The sequence below is a fragment of the Gracilinanus agilis genome, chromosome 3 (assembly GCF_016433145.1).
Source record: "Gracilinanus agilis isolate LMUSP501 chromosome 3, AgileGrace, whole genome shotgun sequence".
Classification (NCBI taxonomy): domain Eukaryota; kingdom Metazoa; phylum Chordata; class Mammalia; order Didelphimorphia; family Didelphidae; genus Gracilinanus; species Gracilinanus agilis.
Window position 1 is genome coordinate 119,922,930 of NC_058132.1, and position 22,017 is coordinate 119,944,946.

A 22,017-nucleotide genomic window follows, 5' to 3' on the forward strand; every position below is an offset into this window, starting at 1 on the left:
GGGGGGTAGGAAGACAAGAAAACAAGAGGAGGAAGGAGGGGCCAAAGGAGGAAAGGAAGGGTAGAAGGAAGGAACTGAAGAAAGAAGATGATGAGGAGGGACAGGAGGAGGGGAAGCACAGATTGTGGGAGGAGTGGAGGCAGGAAGAAAAAGAAAAGGGGTATGGTTGGGGCTGGACAAGAAGAAGAATGGAAAGCCATAGCCATTTTGAGAGGCAGATAGATCTTCTTTGGAAAGAAATAAAGCAAGGTCTTTAGCAGAGAAGAGAAACAGAAGGTGAAAGGGGGGGGGGGTTCAGAAAGTTTGAGGGAGCAGAGATGTGTAGAGATGGATTTGGCGGAACTGTCCAGAAAAAAAAAAAACCAACAACAAACAAACCAGTAAAAAAGTTCATTGCGATTATCTTCTTCTATAACCATCTTTAACTCCTTTAATGCCTTATAGTCAAATGAGCCATATCTAGGCCATGAGAAAACCTGTTTTAACCAAGATTTACAGAAATAAATTGCTTCCTTCCTCGTCATCCATGTCTCTATGGGCACACCCTTATTTGGCCATGAAATCAGTACTCTATACAAAGGACTTTCTCTTGGGATCCATTTAGTAATCTGGGAGGGGGAGATGACCTTGAGTATTTACCATTGTCTAAACTTAATTCCCAAAAAGGAGGGAAAAAATTGGGTTCCCTAATCTTACTCAATTTTAAATTTGTTCCTAAAGAGGTCCTGTTTTAAAATCTACCTTAAATTTCCTTCTCAGGCTAGCATGTGGTCTATGTGAACTGGCTAATTTAGAGTGAAAATGCAAATAAAATGGCAAAGTCATCATTTCTCCACTCAAATCATGCTGATCCCTCACTCTCTGGAGCTGAGTTTAAAAGCTTTCCACTTTCCACTTCCTCATACTCATATATTTATATATGTATGTATATGTGTGTGTGTGTGTCACACACACACACACACACACACACACACACACACACACACACTCTACTTTTGTGAAAAAGCTAGTCTGGAGGCTTATCACCAGATTGTTAGAGATTACCTCAGGTTGTCAGAGATGGGTCTGGAGGAAGAGAGAGCTCTTCCACTTCCCATGCTATCTTTTCAAAATATCCACTCTATGGCAAAACAAACACTGATGTTGGGACGCTGACACTAGCTGCTCTGCGACATAGCATCAGGGCCTCAGATATGTGACTCTGAATCCTACATCAAGTATGGAGTATGGGGAATCAAAGCTGGGATGGAGGTCCCCTAAATATTTACCTCACACAGTGGTGATGCAGCCAGCAAACACTTTATGGTTTTTTTTCCTCCCATTGGAGAAAACATGGCCTCAGGGCTTTAGAAAATGAATACATTTGGGTGAGTTTTATTTAACTTTTTAAAATTTATTTTTTGATACTATAAACTTAACAAATATGAACATTTCCATATACAAAGGAAGAGAGAAAAAAGATTATAACTATAAATCTCCCTTCTGCAGCTTGGTTCTTAAAATTATATAATAAATTCAATATTTATTCAGGATTATAGATTTAAGAGCTAAAAGAGACCTTAGAAGGAGATGGGTCTATAGTACAACCCATTCATTTTTCTAGATTAGAAAACAAAAGCTCCAAATGATTGTGACTTGCCCAGGATTGTAGAGTGTCAGAGGTAAGCACAGAACTCAGTCCTTCTTAACTTGAAGTACATCCTGATTCTGTACAAGAGCTATATGACTGGGAGTAGGTTAGTGATCTAGTGAAAAATAGCAAAAACAAAGGATCGCCTTTTCTTCCCACAGCTCCCTGTAGAATATGGTGAGACTGAGAGCAGCTCTTCCCCTTTTCCCCCACATCCATTCTTTTTGAATGACCTTCCTATAGAAGATAAATGAGAGGAATGGATGAGGGTTAGGCAAGAAGAGGAGGTGTGAATGTTAGCAGTTTCTTTTTTTAAATCCTTTTCTATAACAGAGTCGTAGCCATTGTATCTGTTGGATTCATTTTCTGCTCCATAGTTTCTTTCAAGACTAAAGTACAGTTTTCATGAAGCCTTCCCTCAGCTGCTAGGGCACCTTCTCCCAGAACTACCTCGTGTTCTTTTTGTGGACTCCTTTGGGCACACGTTGTTTTCTCCATTAGAATATAATTTCCTTGAAAGAAGAAACTTTTGCATTTTTCTTTTAAATCTTCAACAGTTAAGCACAGTGCTTCATACACAGTGTTTAAAAAATGTTGGTTGAGTTGATTGATTCAGAATCTTTCAATGTTTCTCTAAATTCTCTGTATTTATCCTTTATTCTGCAATAATATTATATTACATGCATGTACCACAATTTGTTTATCCTTTCCTTGGTTCAAGATTGTGTAGTTTGTTTCCAATCCTTTGCAATAAAAAAATAACATGATTAATATTTTGATATATAGAGGACTATTCTTTCTCACTCTGACTTCTTTAGGGGTACATATTTAGCCATAGGAACTCTGGATCAAAAGCTCTAACCATTTTAAGCACATTTTTAAAAGCATAATTACAAATTGTTTTCAAAAATGGTTAAATGAATTCATATCCCAACCATGTGTCTGTTTTCTTGCCATCCTTGCAGTATGAACATTTGCTGGGTATGAGAAGAGACCTTAGAGTTGTTTGGATTCACATTTCTTTTATTAATTATTTGGAACAGTTTTTCAAATAGTTAATGATTTGCTATTCTTTTGAGAACTACTTGATCTATCTTCTAATCATTTGTACATTGGGGAATGTTTTTTGCTCCTTATAATTGTGTTGTTTTGTGTTACTTTCTATGAATCAGTGAATAGATAGATGCATCTGATGCATATAATTTATAAATATAAAAATTAAACTTCCTAATTAAACACTGAGATATAAGGATGAATTAAGATGAAAACATTTACTCTGATTATCAACCTTCCTAGAGCCATTTTTTTTTTTTGGCCACAAAAAAGCTCCCAAAACCCATAAACTACTTTCTTTGGCTAGCAAATGTATTGCATATTACTTGAAAATGGATTGCCAGTATTTTTACATTTATTCATACATTTGCTATAAATGCTTAATGTATGATAATTATTAATATAAATTATTTAATATTTAACAAAATTTAATAATATATTTAATATATTAACTAATATGTTATAAAATATTACATAATTAATACTGTTTTACTCTTATATTATTTAAAATATTAATTAAATACATGGATTTCAGAACAAAATGGGAATTAAAGAGAATGGAATAAAGATGAAATAAACATTATTTTAAAAAATTTTTATTACTAGTCCAAAAACTTTTTGTTCTTGTTAATAATATTAACACTTTGAGTGAGAAAAATGTAATTGAAATGCTTCATTATTTTTTAAAACTTCATTGAACAGTTGAGCTGTAACAGCAGTCAAAAGATGTGATACAGTTTATTTTAATCATTTGTTTTAATAATTTCAGCTTTATAGCTGAAAAAGATGCTTCATTAAGATACATAGATCCAACTGGAAGAACTATTTTTGTTGGCTGTACTTAATAAATCATAATAATTTTTTATTCTATTCCCTAATTATGTGAAGATTTCTGTTAAAATTTGACAGATAAATTTCTGTCTACCAAGATTAAAATCAGTTTTTTTGTTTGTTAGTTTTTAGCAAACTAGCCAGGTGCTGAATTTTTATTTTTAACAAATTGATTCAAGACCCACTCAAATTCTTTGACTGGAAGGTTTTTAAACAGATTAGAAACTTCTATTTAAGATTGTATGTAGATACAATAATTTTTTTAGCAGGCCCCCCCCTTTTTTGGCAACAAAAGATTAGATTTTAAATGTCTTGCTAATTATCATGACTTAATATTTATCATTAGCTAATATTGTAAGACATTCTAGTGCAGGGGTCTGCAACCTTTTTGGCCGTGAGAGCCGTACAATATGTTTAACACTGAATACAAGTAAATATGTGCATTTTATGTAAGAACAACACTTTTAAAGTACAATAAGTCTCAGAATTATTTTTAATAACGTTATTATGTGCTAACCAATGATGAATAAAGTACTTCTTACCATTAATGTGACTTCTGGTGCTGCATGGTTTTGCTGATGGATTTGTAGCCTGGTTGATATGTGGTGAGTTTAAGCTTCATGCAGGCATTGAGACCTCCATCTGTTAAACGTGATCTTAGGTTGGTCTTAATGTTCTTTAGATGTGAGAAAGACTGCTCACATGCATATGTAGAGCGAAACATTGTCAGTACAGCAGTACTCACACGCTGCAGTGTGTGGTATGTGACAAGAAGGGTGTTCCAAGTTTTGACAATCAGCTGATATGCGGGTTGAAGATTTTTCATTTCTCCCCACTTGTGATTGCTCGCCAACTCTGCTTGCTGTCATGCAAGTCTTTTCAAATCTTCATTCAGTGACTTGAACTTATTCACCCACATGTCTGAGGCCTTCAGATCAGCAGCTTGAAGCTCAAAATCTCTGACGGAGACACCGGGGATGTAACTCAGGTCAGCACTGTCCACTGCACACTCTTGTGGATGGATTATGAACTTAAAAAGACGAGTGCGCTCACGAAATTCTCCAAAGCACGCTTTGAATGACTGCAGGAGATTAGATGTGAAGCCCGCTAGCTGCTGAAGATCAAGATGTTGAGCAGGGTCACTTGTTGTGCATGCATCTTTAAACTCTCCCAGTTTTTTAAAGTGTAGTAAATGACCTGTTTCAATATCATTGATGAAGAGTTCTAGCTTATTTTCAAATGCAAACACTGCTTGTTGAAGGGATAAGACTGTTTTCCAACACCTTGCATTTTCACACTGAGCTGGTTCAGATGTTGAGTTATGTTTACAAGATAGTAGAACTTCAGGAGCCACTCAGTTTTGGCTAACTCAGGATGCTCGACATTTTTCATTTCAAGAAAAGTCCAGATTTCACTCAGACAAGCTGCGAAACGGTTGAGCATCTTCCCTCTTGACAACCAACGCACATTGCTGTGCAAAAGCAGACTAGGATAATTATTCCCAACTTCTTCCAGCAGTGTTTTAAACTGGTGATCATTTAAAGCTCAGGTAGCAATAAAATTGACCACCTGAATGACCAGCAACATCACTTCACCAAGCTGCTCACCACACATCTGAGCACAAAGTGCCTCCTGATGTAGGATGCCTTGAAAACTTAGGATGGGTCTCTTTTCATGTTCACGAAGAAGCGCTATGAATCCTCTGTTTTTCCCCACCATGCACAGAGCACCATCAGTACACACTGAAATAAGTTTATCCATCAGTAGATTTTTTTCATTAGCGAGCTCAGTGAAAGACTTGAATAAATCCTTCCCTCTTGTCCCTTTCAAAGGCAAAACAGCAAGACTTTCCTCACGTAGTGTGTCACCGACAACATACCTTGCAATCATGCTGAAGTGGAATAAATGGCTTATATCTGTCGACTCATCCACAGCGAGAGAAAAGAATAGTGCTGCATTTATGTCCTTCAGTTGTGTTCCCTCAATTTGATTTGCCATCATTATCGTACGATTTTGAACAGTTTTTGCCAACAGAGGCATGCCTTTTAGTCATTTGATTATCTTGTCTTTTTCTGAAAAGTCATCAAAAAGTTCATTGGCAACATCAAGCATGAATGTTTTGGCATACTCCCCATCTGTGAATGGATTTCCATTTCTCACAGTTGCTAAAGTAGCAGCAAAGCTAGCCGAATTCCAGTCACCTTGTTGGGTCCAAACACAGAGTTGCTGCTGACTAGCTTGCACTCTGCACAATAGCTCTTCACATGCTTTATTTTTTTTCCCATTAAATAATTTTTATTTTTTAGAAAAGTTAACATGGTTACAGGATTCATGCTCTTACTTTCCCCTTCACCCTTAGCCAATATGCAGTTCCACTGGTTTTAACATGTGTCATTGATCAAGACCTATTTCCAAATTGTTGATAGTTGCATTGCAGTGGTAGTTTTGAGTCTACATCCCCAATCATCACATGCTTTCTTCCTGCTGTCCCCCGCAGGATATTTCAATGCAAATGTAGTATGGCGTAGGTCAAAGTGTCACTTTATATTTTTACCGTTTCATCAATGAAATTTTTTCATTGCTTATTAGACACACTACAGAACCTGCTCTCTCCACAAAGGCGAATTCCTCTGTTCATTTCTGCTGAAAAGTACGATACTCGTCATCTCTTAATGCTCCTCTTCTACTTTTAGCCATCTTCTTCAATAAAAGGGTTTCTACATTTAGTTAGCTGACTACTTTATTAGAAGGAAGGAAAGTGCAGTTCAGTTTAATTAGAAAATTTGAACTTAAATACCAGCAAGGGTCTGTCCCCTTCTCCAGCTGTGAAAACAAAAAGAAAGAAAAACATCCAATTCAAGCTATTTTATTAATCAAAAAACAAGACTTAATGGGGCACTATAGTACTGATATAACTGCACACATACATATAAAACTCCTTTACACTAAGAAAATTGCTGAAATAAAGAGAGAAAAATTCAGGGAAGAATACTTTTTCCTCTCCCTCTCTCAAGTCAGGCAATAGGAGAAGAAAAAGCTGCCGGCCTGCTGGTTAAGCCATTTGGCCACATAAATTAAGTAGGAGACCAGGAAATTACAGAAAATAACATGACTTGTGTGCAGGTATTAGTAAGTAGTGGGGGAGGAGGGTACCTTTTCATGGAAAACTGGCTAGGACACATCACACACATTTCCTGGTACAGGTGTTTATCAGTGCTGCCTACTCAATCATTCTGTATCAAATGAAACAACTGCTGGGGAGAAATGCTTCTCACTAATGAAGCATATGTAAAGATGTAATCTGACTATAGTTCCCCTTTCAGAGCAGGTAGAAAAGTTAAAAATAATAACAATCCCACAAATAGGGAGTGCAGACCCCATGAATGCACTGAGATAAAGCCATTGTAAATGAGAGGCAGAGGGGTAGATATTGTGGACAAAAGTGATCAATCACTATACAGAACCCCAAGATGTCAGTAACAGGTGCGGAAAGAGTAAAAGGAGGGCAGAAGGAGGAACACACAGCACACCTACCAAGCCGAACTAAAGACCAGGATTCCTCTTGTGCGGCAATATCAGTGAGGGAGCTGTCTATCTTAGAAGATAGTCACGGTACCAAAAGGTACGTGACGTGTGACATCATGACGTTGACGTATCACGTGACGTATGATGTCATGCATAAACTGTTAGTTACTGCGCCCTGGTTTGTCAGTCAGTGCTTACAGTGCGCGCTCCTATAACAGCGCCTGAAAAAAAATTGACTTTTTGGCTCTTGCAGAAAATGCCATATCTAGCCCTCAAAAGAGCCAGATATGGCTCGAGAGCCATATGTTGCCAACCCCTGTTCTAGTGTGATGAGAGTCATTGTATCAGTGATAGTGCATGTAAGTGTATATTTCAAACTTTGATAATTTCACCATTTATCTCTTATAATGTTGTTAATGAAAAACTACTAAATATAGTATCAGTTCTGCCATTTTCTCATTTTCTTATGCTTACATTATTAGTATTATCTACATTCTATAGTTTTTTTGCAGGAATCTTATTAAGCCATTTGCCAATTTTGAGAGAGTTAGTTTAGCTGAAACTATGTAATATAGTTTCTTAAATTCACCTAACTAAGCACACATAAACTGCAATATATTACAATATCCTGAAAGCAGTGAAGGACTCTTACCAAACCCCTTTGAGCAGTGGAACCTCCCCCTTTCCCTGAGGATACCTTGTGTATGTACTTTATGTGTCCCATGTCCATATGATATGTTAGTAAAGCTTAGTTTTTTTACTTATGAACAGCCATATACAGTTGATCAATTCATACCTATTTTAGAGGCTGTTGATTTAGAGTACCATTTGTGAAGTCTGATGAAAAAGAATGATTTTAATCAATATAATATCATAAGCATAAAAAGTTATGGAGGGCAAAGCAAGTCTAAAAAGCTTGAGATCCAAGTGAGGTCATTCTAAGAGCATTTACAAATTAAGCTGAAAGGATAACAAATATAACATAAAATGAAACATTTGTTAGGATTCTACATCAATTTATTTTCGTGGTCAGTGACACTGGAACCATACATCTGTACTAACACTTGTGTGTGTTAAATGAGGAAGATAGAAAATAACATTTGAGAGTATGAAATTGAGAAGATCTTCTGTACTTAACCAAGTATTTCCAAAGAAATCCATTTTGAAAGCACTGAGGATTCATTTTTTTAAAAGTAAAAAAAATCACAGCCCATATGATTCTTAAAACACCTTAAAGAAGACACTAACAACCAATATTTCTAATTTCTTATATGTTAAATTTCTCCATGAATAACCTTCCAATTGTGTCTATTGTGTCTATAAATGTGACTTTGGAATAAGAAAATCAGTTTCTTAATCCAGCTAGCATTAACCAAGAAGTTAATTGGGCAGTTATCTCTCCCAGTGGTCAAAGACAAAGAGGATCCCTTGAGCAGATCTTTAACTACAATTTTTTGAGGAGCTCTTTATTCAGCTTCTCCCTTGGACATCCCAAGACATCTCTAAATGGTGAATAGCTAATGAGGAGGTGATCTATCAAAACTCTCAACTCCCTCCCCATTCCCTGGATGATAGCAACTGTGAAGGGTTAAATTTTGGGTAGGAGTTTGATAAAATTGAGGAGAGCAGTTTGGTAAAACACAAAACACTTGTTTTATTTTGAGGAGAAGTTCAGATAGGAAATAGGAAGGAGGAAAGTGAGAATATTATTCTAATATCTTATAACTAGGCCTAAAACCCCAATACTAACTAAAATTTCTAAGAAAACCCTAATCTAATTGCCTTTGAGGGCAGGTGCTTCTGCTTGGGCCAGGCCCGGCCTATCTTAACTACACTCTCTGCCTAAGATTATATTCGCTATCTAACTACCTACCTAAGATCATCAATAAACATAATTAAACTCCAACCTCCTTTACCTCAACTATGAGTTAGAAAACTCCAACTACCAGTCTGACTGAGACAAAGACAAATGGAACTTTAGGAAACTACAGAGGCAAAAAGCCCACTTCAAAATACTCTTTCCCCTACTTACCTACTTTGTCTCCTAGGTAAAGGAACCTTCAGAGCTCTTACACAGAAGTCTCTCAGTTAAGAGGCCCTTACTGTGAAATCTTTCTGCTCCCTTACCTCAAAGAAACAGAGGGAGAGATTAAGAAAAATTTTGTAATACAATTAATCATATACTTAGTTCTATGCCCCCCATGGGGTGAGGATGAGACCGAACCTCCATTCAGAGTTTCAGAAATACAGATCATTCAGTATATTAAAAATAAATCCTCTCAATACTTAATGGAAATATGTAAAGGGAATAGACAAAATTTTGTTGAGAAGTGGCAGAAAGGTGTGAAGAATATCAGATCCTGACAATACCATAAAAAGCAATTTTACGTGATAGACTAAAGCTAACATTAAAGACTTTACAAAAAAGGTGTTCTCTCACCTCCTTATTCCCTGAGCATATGGATATACATATCCATGAACATACACATGCATATACTACAGAGTTTCTTCATGTAATCAAAGAGATAGTTTTATTAATCAAACAAGGCATTAACCAGGAAATTATATCCTCATTCCAGTGTATTATGGAAGATGTCTTGGGCATAGTCCAAATGAAAAAGAAATTCCATGTAGTGGGAGATGGGTATTCAAGTCTTCCTGATTAAAAATTAATAGATGATTAACTTATAGAGTTGGAAGAGTCCTTAGTACACTTTAGACATTTTCAGTGTGATCCATGACTCTTTAGAAGAAATAAACTAGCTAGCTATTGACATAGCAAAAACCAAATAGATAAAATGTGTAAGTTGCCCATATTAGTACATGTAGTTTGATAGTTATTAGATCAAATTGGTTTATATTTGTGTGTGTGTGTAGGTATTTTAGAGGACAGTGGGCTGTTCCAAAGTGAATAGGGAAGAGACAGTGGGACGGGATTAAATTTGGCTGAATTGGCAAAATGAATACTGTCTTATTTTTAAAAGTATGAATATTCTGATATACAGTGGCTATGTGACCCTGGGCAAGCCACTCAATTAACTCTCAACACTTTAGGCAGCTCTCTTTAAGTTTTATAAGTTGGAAGGGAAAGTGCCTAATCAGGAGCTTTTTGAAGATCACAGGTCCAGTCCCTATCTCATCTTCTTTTGGTGGTCAAATATGACTTCATTATGCAACATCATGATTTCTGAAAAACTCAAATTGTAAGTGGCCCTACAACTCAGTTAAAGATAATTGATAGGCAAAAAAAAGTGGTATAAATAATATCATCAAAGAAATATATGAGCTACTATAGCATTTTTGATTTGTAAAAGTACATTATTTATATTGATCTTACTTGATTTTCTTCATAATCTAGTGAGAAATAAGTAGCAATTAAATCATTACAGATGAAAAAATAGAAGCTGAGTTTTTAAGTGGCTTGCCCAAGGTCATATAGCTATATAAGTATCTAAGGCTGGGTTTAAACTTAGATCTTTCTCTTTCTGTGCCTGGCACATGACCCACTACAAATATTAGGATAGCCTGATTACAGTGTACATCTACAAAATGTTAAAAGATCTAGAAGGAGGATTCTAATAGAATTGACAGAACATTTATTTAGGGTTTAATGATATGCCGGAATCAAACAGTATGAGAGTGGATCACAATGTATGATATTGAAGGAAGTACTTAACATTGAGAAGATTAAAGGATTTGTGAAAGCATTAAGGTAGACACACTCCATAATTAAAGCCATTTGAGTGATAACACAAGAAAAGTACAGACAGGAAAAAGTTTTTTTGTTATTGTTTGTTTTATTTTGTTTTTGTCTAGAGTAGGGAATCTGTGTGTTGGATTAGTGGGGAAACTAGGCTAGATAGTATAGAACCAAAAATATACAGGAACTTGAACCAAAAGTGTACAATGCTTTTTGTTAACAATTCTGAGAAATTCTTAGCTAAAATCAGATCTTACATTAATATCTACAGTTTAGTCATTCAACAATTCTTTAAATATAAAGGGCCTGCTATTCACAAAGCTACCATGTTTGCTGCTAGGATGGAGATAATATACATAAAGTAGTTTCTACCCTCATGGAGGGCCCGTAGAACTAATATTAAACTGAAATTAATGGGATTTAGAACTAAAATTGATTGATAGAAGAACTAAGATGATTTATGCTATGTAGTGATTACATATTTATAAATCTGAGCCCTCCATTTCATTATAGGAGACAGCTAGGTGGCTCAGTGGATGGAGCACTGGGCCTCAGGAGAACATGAGTTCCGATCTGGCCTTTGACACTTAGTAGCTACGTGACCTGAGCAAATCACTTAGCCTTTGTTTGCCTTGATCCATTATCTTTGCCAAGAAATCCCCATGGATGTTATGATCCAAAGGATTATGAAGAGTCAAACACAACTGAATGAAAATAAATTTCATCAACCTCATTTCAACCAATAATTCAACAAGTGTTGTTTAGTCGTTTCAGTTTTATCTGACTCTGTGACCCCATTTGGAGTTTTCTTGGCAAAGATACTGGAGTAGTTGGCAATTTTCTAGATCATATTTAAACTTGGGGAAAATGAGTCTTCTTGACTCTAGAGTTAGCACTCTATCCACTATACTACCTCACTGCCCAGTATTCAACAAAAAGCGCTTATTATATGCTAGGTGCTGTGCTAAAATGCTGAGGATAGAATACAATAAATGAAGCAATGTTTACTCAAAAAGAGCTAATATTCTAGCCAAACTGGAGTAGTTGTTCCCTGATCTAACCTACCATGTTCTGCCTTTGTGCTTTCATATGTATCTTCCTCCAAACCTGAATTTCACTTCCTCATCCTCTATATCTACTCAAATTCTTTTTCCCTCATCTCGCCTCTAATGCCACTTTCCATGAAGTTTTCCATAATTTTCCCTTAATTTAAGGTGCTTTCTCTCCCCTTATTTACTTAGACTACTTTATATATTCTTTGCCCCAATCACACCCTACTTCATGTTAAACTTCTCTAATTATTGTGCACTGCAGATAGTGCCTAGTGCTTAATAGATGTTAGTGGAATGAAATGCTTTTTAAAAAAATTTAATATACAATAATGCATGAATGTACTAAACAGGAATTAGCCATCATTTATTGTAGTATGTCATCCTTGTTTTAAAATGTGTCTGTTTGTTTATAACTATACTAAATGGACCCCAATTGCTTTTGTCTTTTCCTTTTGCTGTCAGCTGTCCCTTTTCACAAATGTAAGTATATACTTTTCTTAATCCATTTCCTTATATTATAAGCAATTGTCTGGGTGAGGGCTTACTGTAAAGTATGAGTTTTGTCCTTACTATCTAATACTTAGCTTTCTTTTTTTTATTTACTTTGGCATTCTTGACATTTTGATTAGTTAAGGTTGCTGAAAGTCTGTCTTTAAAAATAAATCAGGTATTTTTGAACTTTTAACAAACTTGTATTACCTGAATTACTAGTGTATATGTTCCCTCTCGTCTCCCAGAGCAGAATACTTCATAAAGAGAAATGCATCTTCCCATAACTGGAAAACAGCACATTTTAAAATGCTCTTCTTCTTTGTCATTGTTTTAGTTAATTCTTTTCCCCTCCTCCTCCACTTATTTTAAGGTTATCCTGGTGCAAGTTAATCCAGGGGAAGCATTTACAATAAGAAGAGAAGATGGACAATTTCAATGCATTACAGGTAAGATTGGTAATTCTGAGACTGACATACCTAAATATAGACCAGAGTACTAAAATGAAGAGCTCTTTGGAAGCAGGCGGGAAGAGGTGGGTGGGGAGGAGAGAAAAGCAAAAGGAGATTATAAACCTTTATATGTGTGTGTGTTATATAAATAAGAAGGTATATAGCACAAAAAAATACAAAATTACTTTATTGAAATACTTAACTGAGACTTTTTAACACATCTTTCAATTCAAATAAAGATGTTCATTTTTGTCACTATTACCTGTCTCACTAACTTTATATGTTATTTTTCTTTTCTTTTCATTGCATGTAAAAGTACATACATTTTTACATAGTTTTGGATAATAGAATCAGGAGTTGTTCTTTACAGTGGAGTTAAAATCTAGCTACAAAGCCATCCACTAGAGAATTTTAATTTTTCTAGCCATTGAAGAGGCATGTCCTTCTGTCAAAAGCTTTAGGAATATTAAGCACACTCAAGCATTATTATATAAACCAAAGTTCGAAAAATAGTGAGACCTATGTTTAGACCAATATACTATACAGTGATATTTTTATAAGACTATTTGTGGATGAATTTCAAGGAGTCCTTCAACTTTTTGAATAGGGAAAAATTTTTGTCTTTAACTGCAATTTAGCATTTTCTTCAGTCATAGATAAGGCAACAAAATATAGTCATATTCAAATTATCTACAGCCATTACCAATAGAAATCACAGACATTTTATATCACATTATTGTTGCTAGAGATATCTCAAAATATTGTTTATAGTCATCACTATTTAGAAATTACTGTAATTTTAGACCTACCAGTAGATCACATATGATCATAGTACTCCTGACTACTGCCTGTATTTGAATATCATCAGTTTCCTTTGTCATTCTGTGTATTTTGTTTATATATCTAAAAAGCTTCATCAGACTACCAATGGAATCCATGACCTAAAACATTTAATTGAAATTTTTAGATCAGTCCACCAAAGCATATTTAGCTCATCATATGCCATACTAATATTATAGTAGAACCTAATCACACTGTATTAACATTGTTTTTATGGAGAAACATTCTCAATATTTCAACAAGAACAAACCTTTCAGATCCCCCCTAATTTAGAGTGATTTCTCTACGTTTTTCCAATTGTAAGACAGTGAGTATACATACTTCTTAACTTTCTTTAGGGTAAGAATTGTTATACTTGTGTACTTTTGTTTCCAGTATTTCTCACAGTGCTTAGAAAATGGCATCTGGATCCTGCACATCAGGATGAGAGTCATGGGACCAGAGCCTCTAGCTAGTGTAAACTCTAGGAACACTTCTTTGTTTGACATAGCTCCCTATTTACCCACTTCTTTTCTTCCTTGAATCCTATACATTGACCTTCTTTCTTCAGTGTCCACTGTCACCAGCTGTTGCTTTTCACTAGTATTTTTTTTCTTTCTCTGACCCACTGAGAAACAGTATGTGATATTAAAAACTGACCCTGCCCTAAAGGAGTTCAGAGTCTAATGAGAAAGATAATCTATACATAACTAGGTACATATGAGATATAGAGAGAGCATTTGAGAGAGAACTTCATTTCTACCTCTTAGCTTCCCTAGCTTCCTTCAGGTCAGCTTAAACTTCATCTTCTACAGGAAGCCCTCCTATTGTCATCCCTGTCTTCTAAATGCCTCTCTTCTTAGATTTTTATATGTTCTGTATTTCATAAACACACACACACACACACACACACACACACCCCTATTTGTATATATGTTGTCTCCCAAATTGGACTATGAGCTCTCTGAGAGAAAGCACTTTGCTTTTTCATTGTAGCCCCAACATTTAGCATAATGTCTGGAATAATGCTTTATTGATTGATTGACCAAAGGTAATATAATTTTCAAGTTCACATTATACATCATTCTTTCTGGCATTATGTTACCATGGGATAGTTTTATTTTTATGCATATACTTGCAATACTTCCTGCATTTGATTATCTTCTCTTTTAGTATTACTGAAGTGCATAAGGTGTAAGACTTCTTTATAGTTAATTACAACTTAAAAATAATAGCTTTTGTTTTGAAGAATGAACTTGTGAAACAGTTCTGTGAATAATAAAATGAGTTTTTCTAACTAGGTTTACCAGCTCAGCCCTACGTCATACTATGTTTAGAAGTGGTCATAGCAGTTAATAAGATAAAGTTGGGAAGAATGACTGCTTTTGACCCAGTACGTACATGAAAATGATCCTGGCAGTGACAATTTTCTTAATACATTCATGGATTGATTCTCAATATATTTCTAAAATGAGAAGATTCTTAAAGAATGGGAGGGGAAAAGCACACAAAGTGCTTGTTTTAAAAAAAAAAAAAAAAGGATACCTAAAATGACATAAGCTACTAATCCTTTATAGATCAGTAAAAAAAAAAATTATGGAAAAGCACAAAACTTTTTACAATATCTGCCTCCCAAAGTATAAAATGTTACACAAACACAAGTTCTATCTTCTTTTTCATTGTTAGAAAATTTTTACAAGAATGATCTATGCATGCATCTAGGGTGTACTTGATGAAACCAGGAGATAAGAATAGGCAGACTTTTCTAATGATATTTTGCAGCAAATCAAAATCTGGTCACTTTGAGAGTTATAACAACAGTAGTCTCTCATCCAAATGGCTTTGCTTTCTGAGGTTTCAGTTAATCTGGGGGCAAATTCCAGGGGAAAGAGGAAAGAAGGAAGGAGGGGTTGCTAATGGATGAGGGATGGGGCCAGTACACATTTCAAGAACATGTAGAGGCCAGATATGTGGACAGACATGTGGGTGGGCAAACAATAAGCAAGGCAAGTGGAGCAGGACAAAGGTGTCTCCTCTTTGTGCTGAAAGTCCATTAAGTGCCCGCTACATATATAGTGGGAATAGGACATGAGAAGCTGAGGAACCAAGGAGCAGAAACAGGGAGAGAGGACACAGTACTATACAATAAAGTGAATATTGATGTTAAAAGTTAAAGTGAGAACTGTCTGTTGTTTCAGACATCCACTGAAGGTCTTAGAAGTACATGTGGCAGATAAGAAGGGACTACTGTACAATACTATATAATAATGTACATTATACTTTATTATCACTGTATTTAATGTTGTTAATGTCTTACTCTGTTTAATTTATCAATTAAACTTTATTAGACATTTATGTATAAGATATGTTTTATATGGGTTCAATAAATATTTGCTTATATCAATGGTGTGAGTCATCCATGGTACGATAGATAGGGGTCCCCACTGTAATTAAATATTCTGTTATGTTTTCTTTACCTAAGTGGTAGTATATTTTACTCATCTGCTAAATTAAAGAAGATTGTTAATTTTGCCATTACTTCATAATTAAATTTTTTAGGGGGGAAGGGCAAATAAACAAATCATTCTGTTTTCTCATATTTAGGTAGAATGTTTTTTAAAAATCAATGTGTAATATGTAACTTTTGAAAATGAAATACCTATGTTGTAAGAAGTTTTTTATGGCAGTTATAGTAAATAATAATAGTATACTTCTTAGAAAAATTTTGTTTCAAAATAGATTGAAATATGTGACCTATGAGGTCCTTTACAGCTGTACCCTATATTATGTGATCCTATAATTGCCTGATAGTGCATTAAATCAAGCTAACCTACTTCAAACCAAAACTATTTTAAAAATTTTGATTTCATAGCTACTGGTAGGTGCTAGAATTAAGGAGATGATTTAAAAACAAGATAAAGGCTTAGACCAAGGTTATTCTCATTGAAATGAAGCCTCTCCTGAAAGAGAACTTTCTTTTAAAGTATCAGTTAATTAATCAGATTAAAAGCTGAAGACACTAGATTTGTGCAAGTATTAACATATCAGATCTAAAATCTAACCATACAGTAAATCAAGTAAGAAAATGCTTATGCTAATCATCTTTTAAACTCTTTTCTTACTCTTAAGCCTAAGTCTCTACCTTAAAGGTTTTATCACTTTCTGTTCTGTAAATGAATCTTAAGCTCTCACTCTATATACTTAACATGTTCTTACATATTTCCCAATTAACTCAAGTACTTTTGCTCCCATGTTCTGTCTATCTAAATTATACCTTCAAGAATCAGTTTATATTCCAACCCTTTCCTTGACCACCTGATCCTAGAGTAATCTCTATCTTCTCAACACTCCCATAAATGGTTATAAATTCTACTTATGACTCTGTAATTTCATCAGTACAAATATTCCTTCTTTAAAATAACACAGATCAAAACTCTTCTACTCCTCATCCTCTGGACTTCTTGGTCATGTCCTCTTTTAAATCTTCCATAAGGAGCCATTCCTCCATGTTGGCATTGCATGGCTAACATTTGTAGCTCTATTTTGAAGTCTGATTTAATGACCTTATATATAAATAGTAGGACATTCAGGGGATATGTATTCCAAGACCTACTGTGGATGGCTAAAACCATAGATATAATAAAGTAATTGATAAATTAAACAAAGTAAGACATTACCAACATTAAATACGATAATAAAATACATTGTACATTATTATATAGTACTGTTTTTGCTCCCTCTTGGAGTGTAGAGGTGTTCAAGGAGTACTGGTTTGGGGTTTACTGAGCCTTTTTCAGGCTACTTACTCCTCTTTGGTGTTGTTCACCTGGTACTCAACTCTCACCTGTGGGTATAAGAAGTTGTTGCATGTACAGTGACCACATGCCAGTAAAACCATCTCTGCAGAGGGCTAAACCAAATTGAGGGTAATTGATGGAACACAAATCCATCTGAGCCAGAGAAACATCTATGGCAAATATTTGAAGACCAGCCTCCCCTTTGCTATGGAATAGGTAGATGAGAACATTTTGTTCCAGTGTCCAAGAAGGCAGTTGAAGCAGGTGTTGTGAAGGGCTTAGAGTTTGGGAAGACATCCAAGATGCATTGGTCATCCAGTGCTTCTTAGGCTATTGATAACCAGCCTTCCAGTGTTTTGTCTTGCCATTGGACTTTGATGACTCTGGAAGAGAATGAGGTTAATGACTTCATTTCAATTCTCCCTCACTAAAATCCCTCCACCCCCAAAGTTAACTGGATAACTAAATCAACAGATACAGGGGCCCTATGGTAATTGTTTTTATGCTTTCCCAATGAGAGATGAAGTGCCCTGATACCATGTTGTGGTGTCCTGTGTACAAAGAGATTTGCTCTGAGAATAACTATACTCATATTTTTTTTCTGTTTGACCTTAGAACAGTGACATGCATATAGTAGGAATCCAGTAAAGCTGAAGTTATTATATATCACTATGCTTTCTTCATAGAAATCTTTTGTATTAAAGACTATACTATTAAACTTGATAATTTTTTTTAGGGCAGGTAGGAAGAGAAGCAGTGCTTAGGTGGTGGCGTAGATAGAGGACTAGACCTGGGGTTCACATCCAGTCTCAGACACTAATTGTGTGACCCTGGGTAAGTCACTTAATCAGTCAGCCTGTTTTCTCATCTGCAAAATGGAAATAACTTCTGACAGTATTAGTTGAAATGTCTTGCAAAAGTGCAGTATAAATGTTACCATCATCTTCATTAGTATTAGTATTGATGTTATTAACTAGTATGTTTCACTGAGTAAGAAGGGACCAAACATTCACATAAAATAAGTGATTTTTGACCAGTTTTTTAGTGAACTATGTTGGAAGATGTGGCTGCAACTGTAAAAAAAAGTAAAACTTACCATTTGAATATATGTGCACTCAGCAGATACTCTTCTGATACAATATTATTGATAATTTTGAGAGTGTGGGATGAAAGGAAGAAAAGAGATTAAGGAAATAATAATGTTTCCTAAAAATCTTCTTTGTACCTGATTTAGGCCCCATCCCCAGACCTTTCTTTGGGAAGAATGGAACATGACTTGTTCATGTTTTAATTCTACACAGTGTTTAAAGATAATTGAATCCATGGGATCTGATGGAATTGCCATGCAAAATAGTATAGAGGGAAAAGAGAAGAGGTCTCAGAATAAAGCCTGGGAAATCCCCCATAATTAGTGGGCATGACTTTGATTTAGATCCAGCAAAGGATCTAAAGAGAAAGAGTGGCACAATAGGTAAGAGACTCAGGAGAAAGTAGTGTCCTGAAGACACTCAGAACTCCTGGTTCTGCTCTCTAGAGCCAAACAGAATTCCTCTTCCAGGTGTCAACCTTTCAAATACTTTAAGGCATTTATCATCACATGGCAACTTTCTGCTACCTCCTTTGGTAATTTCTTCTCCAGGCTAAACATCCCCAGTTCCTTCTAACTATCTTTTATGCAGCTTTGATGATGTGGCTACAAGAAATCCTCTGTAACAAAGTTGTCAAACACTCATATGGGTACCCCAACCATATTAAAATGTAATTGGGAAATATTTAGCAAAATAAATAGCAATAAAATAGAACATTGTTGTTTTTCAGGCATTTCACTCATGACTCTGTATGGAATTTTCTTGGCAAAAAGACACTAGAGTTGTTTGCCACTTGCTTCTCCAGGCAAACAGGGTAAAGTCTGTTATGGGTCGGCCACAACAAGACATGCGTGGATTCTTCTGACCTAGAAGGGAAGCCGAGGACTGAAAGCGATGGTGAAAAATTATAAAGATTAAAATAAAAGACAAATAGAGAAAATAGCACACTGAGAACCTAGTGTTTGCAATCAGTGAAAGGCCTAGCTGATTCTAGGGCAGAGTGGCCTGCAGGGTTTATTTAAATGGAAATGAATCAATGGGAGCTCAGTTCTACAAAAGAGTTCTACAAATGTTTTTCACTTAGGCTTACAAATTCCTTCACAAAAAGCAACTAGTTAGGTGACAAAAGGAAGCTTATTTAAGATACAGCTGCCTTTGTTAAATTTTCTCCTCCAGGAACCAACTCATATCTTTTTCTGGTACCCTTCCTGACTCTCAGGATTTCTATCCTGATAAGAGAGTTAAGTTTTTCTGATCTCTAGGAACTTTGCAGTCTACCTGTCCCCGTTTTCATGGGTGAAGTCAAATGCTATGTGACATCCTTCAAAGGTTAATAGAAATTCAATTCTTTATCCAGATAATTTCAACCCCAAGCCAATTTCTCTGATTGAAGGATTCAGTATAAATCAGCCTTGTGAATTATTCATTATATAAACATAAAACTGACCCAAGAACTCCTTGCTCCTCAGAATCAGCTTTTGAATAGATATTTATCATTCCCATGACTCATTATGTCTGACCTCCTTCAAAGGCCAGAGCTCTATCCAATGCACTGTCTAGCTGCCCACTATGGAACATAGATAATGTTAATATGTGGTTTTCTAAATTGATATCTTACCAAATGGAACCTTGTGTAAGATTTAGTACCCCCATTTCTATTTGAGTTTCACACTACTACTGCCTTATAACACATTCATAAGGCTTATCTTCACTTAACAAGCACTTTTAAAAGTTGATGTAGGGGGCAGCTGGGTAGCTCAGTGGATTGAGAATCAGGCCTAGAGACAGGAGGTCCTAGGTTCAAATCTGGCCTCAGCCACTTCCCAGCTGTGTGACCCTGGGCAAGTCACTTGACCCCCATTGCCTACCCTTACCACTCTTCCACCTATAAGTCAGTACACAGAAGTTAAGGGTTTAAAAAAATTAAAAAAAAAAAAGTCGATATAATATGGGAAACCACAGAGATTTAAGGAGTGAGGGGAAAAGAAGTAGAAACACCAATTGTATATATCCTTCTCAAGGATTTTAGCCACAAAAGAGAGGAGAAATATAGGATAATAGCAAGTGCCAGTGAATCAAGAGAGGTTTTTTTTAAAGAAATGAGCATGTTTTTAGGAAGTAGGGAAGCAGGGAGGAAGCAGGGAAGGAGAGAGAAAAAAAATTAGCAGTAGTGCGGGAATGATAGAGGGTAATCTACCAGAGAAGGCAGGATGAAATGGTACCATTTGTGTATGTAAAAGAATTTGCCTTGACAAAGAAAAGACCTACCTCTTCTTGTGAGAGAGAGGTGATAATGGAACAGATAGAGTGGGAACAGGGGAAACTATAGGATGTTTCAGTAGAGTTGGAAAAGTCACATTTTCTGACTTTTGCTTTCCATGTAATCTCCATCCTTTCTACCATCCCTCCTCCCCAAGACAACAGATGATGTAATATAGGTTATGATAATCATATCATTATAATACATTTTTTCATGTTTGTCGTATTTTAAAAGAAGACTATCACACTAGAGAAAAATTCATGGAGGAAATAAAGTGAAGAATGGTGTGCTTCAGTGTGCATTCATATACAACTGTGATGGTGAACCTTTTAGAGGAGTGCCAGGCCCCACCCCCAGGCTGAGTGCTGTACCTCTACCTCCCACTAAGTACCAGGGTGACCTCCCCACTTTACCCCGCACAAGGGAGGGAGAAAGCTTTCCCATTGGACTGCTGGGCGGAGGAGCAGGTAAAGTGAAGAAAGCCCTCAACTAGTATGGAGAGGGGGAGGTGAGTGGCTCGAGCACTCTGCTCCCCTCCAGCTCTGCTGCCTGTGAGTCTTCTACCTTACCCCCGGTGGGCTCCCATTGGTCTGGTGGGCAGAGGGGCAAGGAATGTGAAAAAATGTCATCAGGCATGGTGGAGAGGGGGAGGGGAGCAGCTCTTCCCAAGTCCCTCTGCCTTTCTGGGAACTAGCTTGGACTAGGGGTGGGGGATAGCTATGGGCTCACAAAGAATGCTCCATGTGACATCTTGAATACCCATACCATAGATTCACCATCACTAATATTCAACATTCTCCTGGTTCTGCTCACACTGCATCACTTCTTATAAATCTTTCCAGGTTTTTTTGTGATCATCTTATTATTTCTTATGGCACAATAGTATTTCCATTACAATCACTTACTACTTGTTCAGCCATTCCCTAATTAAAGGACATCCTTTCAGTTTCCACCTCTTTGCCACCATAAAAAGAGCTGCTATAAATATTTTTGTACCAGTAGTTTCTTTCCCCCATCTTTGATCTCTTTGGGATACAGACAGATAGTGGTATTGCTGGGTCAAAGGATAGATACAGTTTGATGGCCCTTTGTGCATGGTTCCAAATTCCAGAATGGTTGTATGAGTTCATAGTTCCACCAATAGTGTATTAGTGTCCCAGTTTCTTCTCCAACATCTTTTTCCTTTTTTCTCATATAAACCATCCTGGGTTGTTTTAATTTATATTTCATTAACTAATCATGATTTGGAGCATCTTTCCATATGACTAAAGATAGTTTTAATTCCTTCATCTGAGAATTTTTTGTTCATATCCTTTGATCA

At 36.0% G+C, this 22,017-nt stretch overlaps 1 protein-coding gene across 1 annotated transcript in view; it reads left to right on the plus strand.

Annotated features, from left to right (window-relative positions):
* FNDC3A (fibronectin type III domain containing 3A) overlaps positions 1 to 22,017 on the plus strand; it is a 169,044-nt gene that overhangs the window by 56,654 nt on the left and 90,373 nt on the right. Inside the window, exons 3-4 of the mRNA XM_044668236.1 lie at positions 12,254 to 12,271; positions 12,654 to 12,729. Coding sequence (XP_044524171.1) covers positions 12,254 to 12,271; positions 12,654 to 12,729 — 94 coding nt within the window. The remainder of the gene's footprint in view (positions 1 to 12,253; positions 12,272 to 12,653; positions 12,730 to 22,017) is intronic.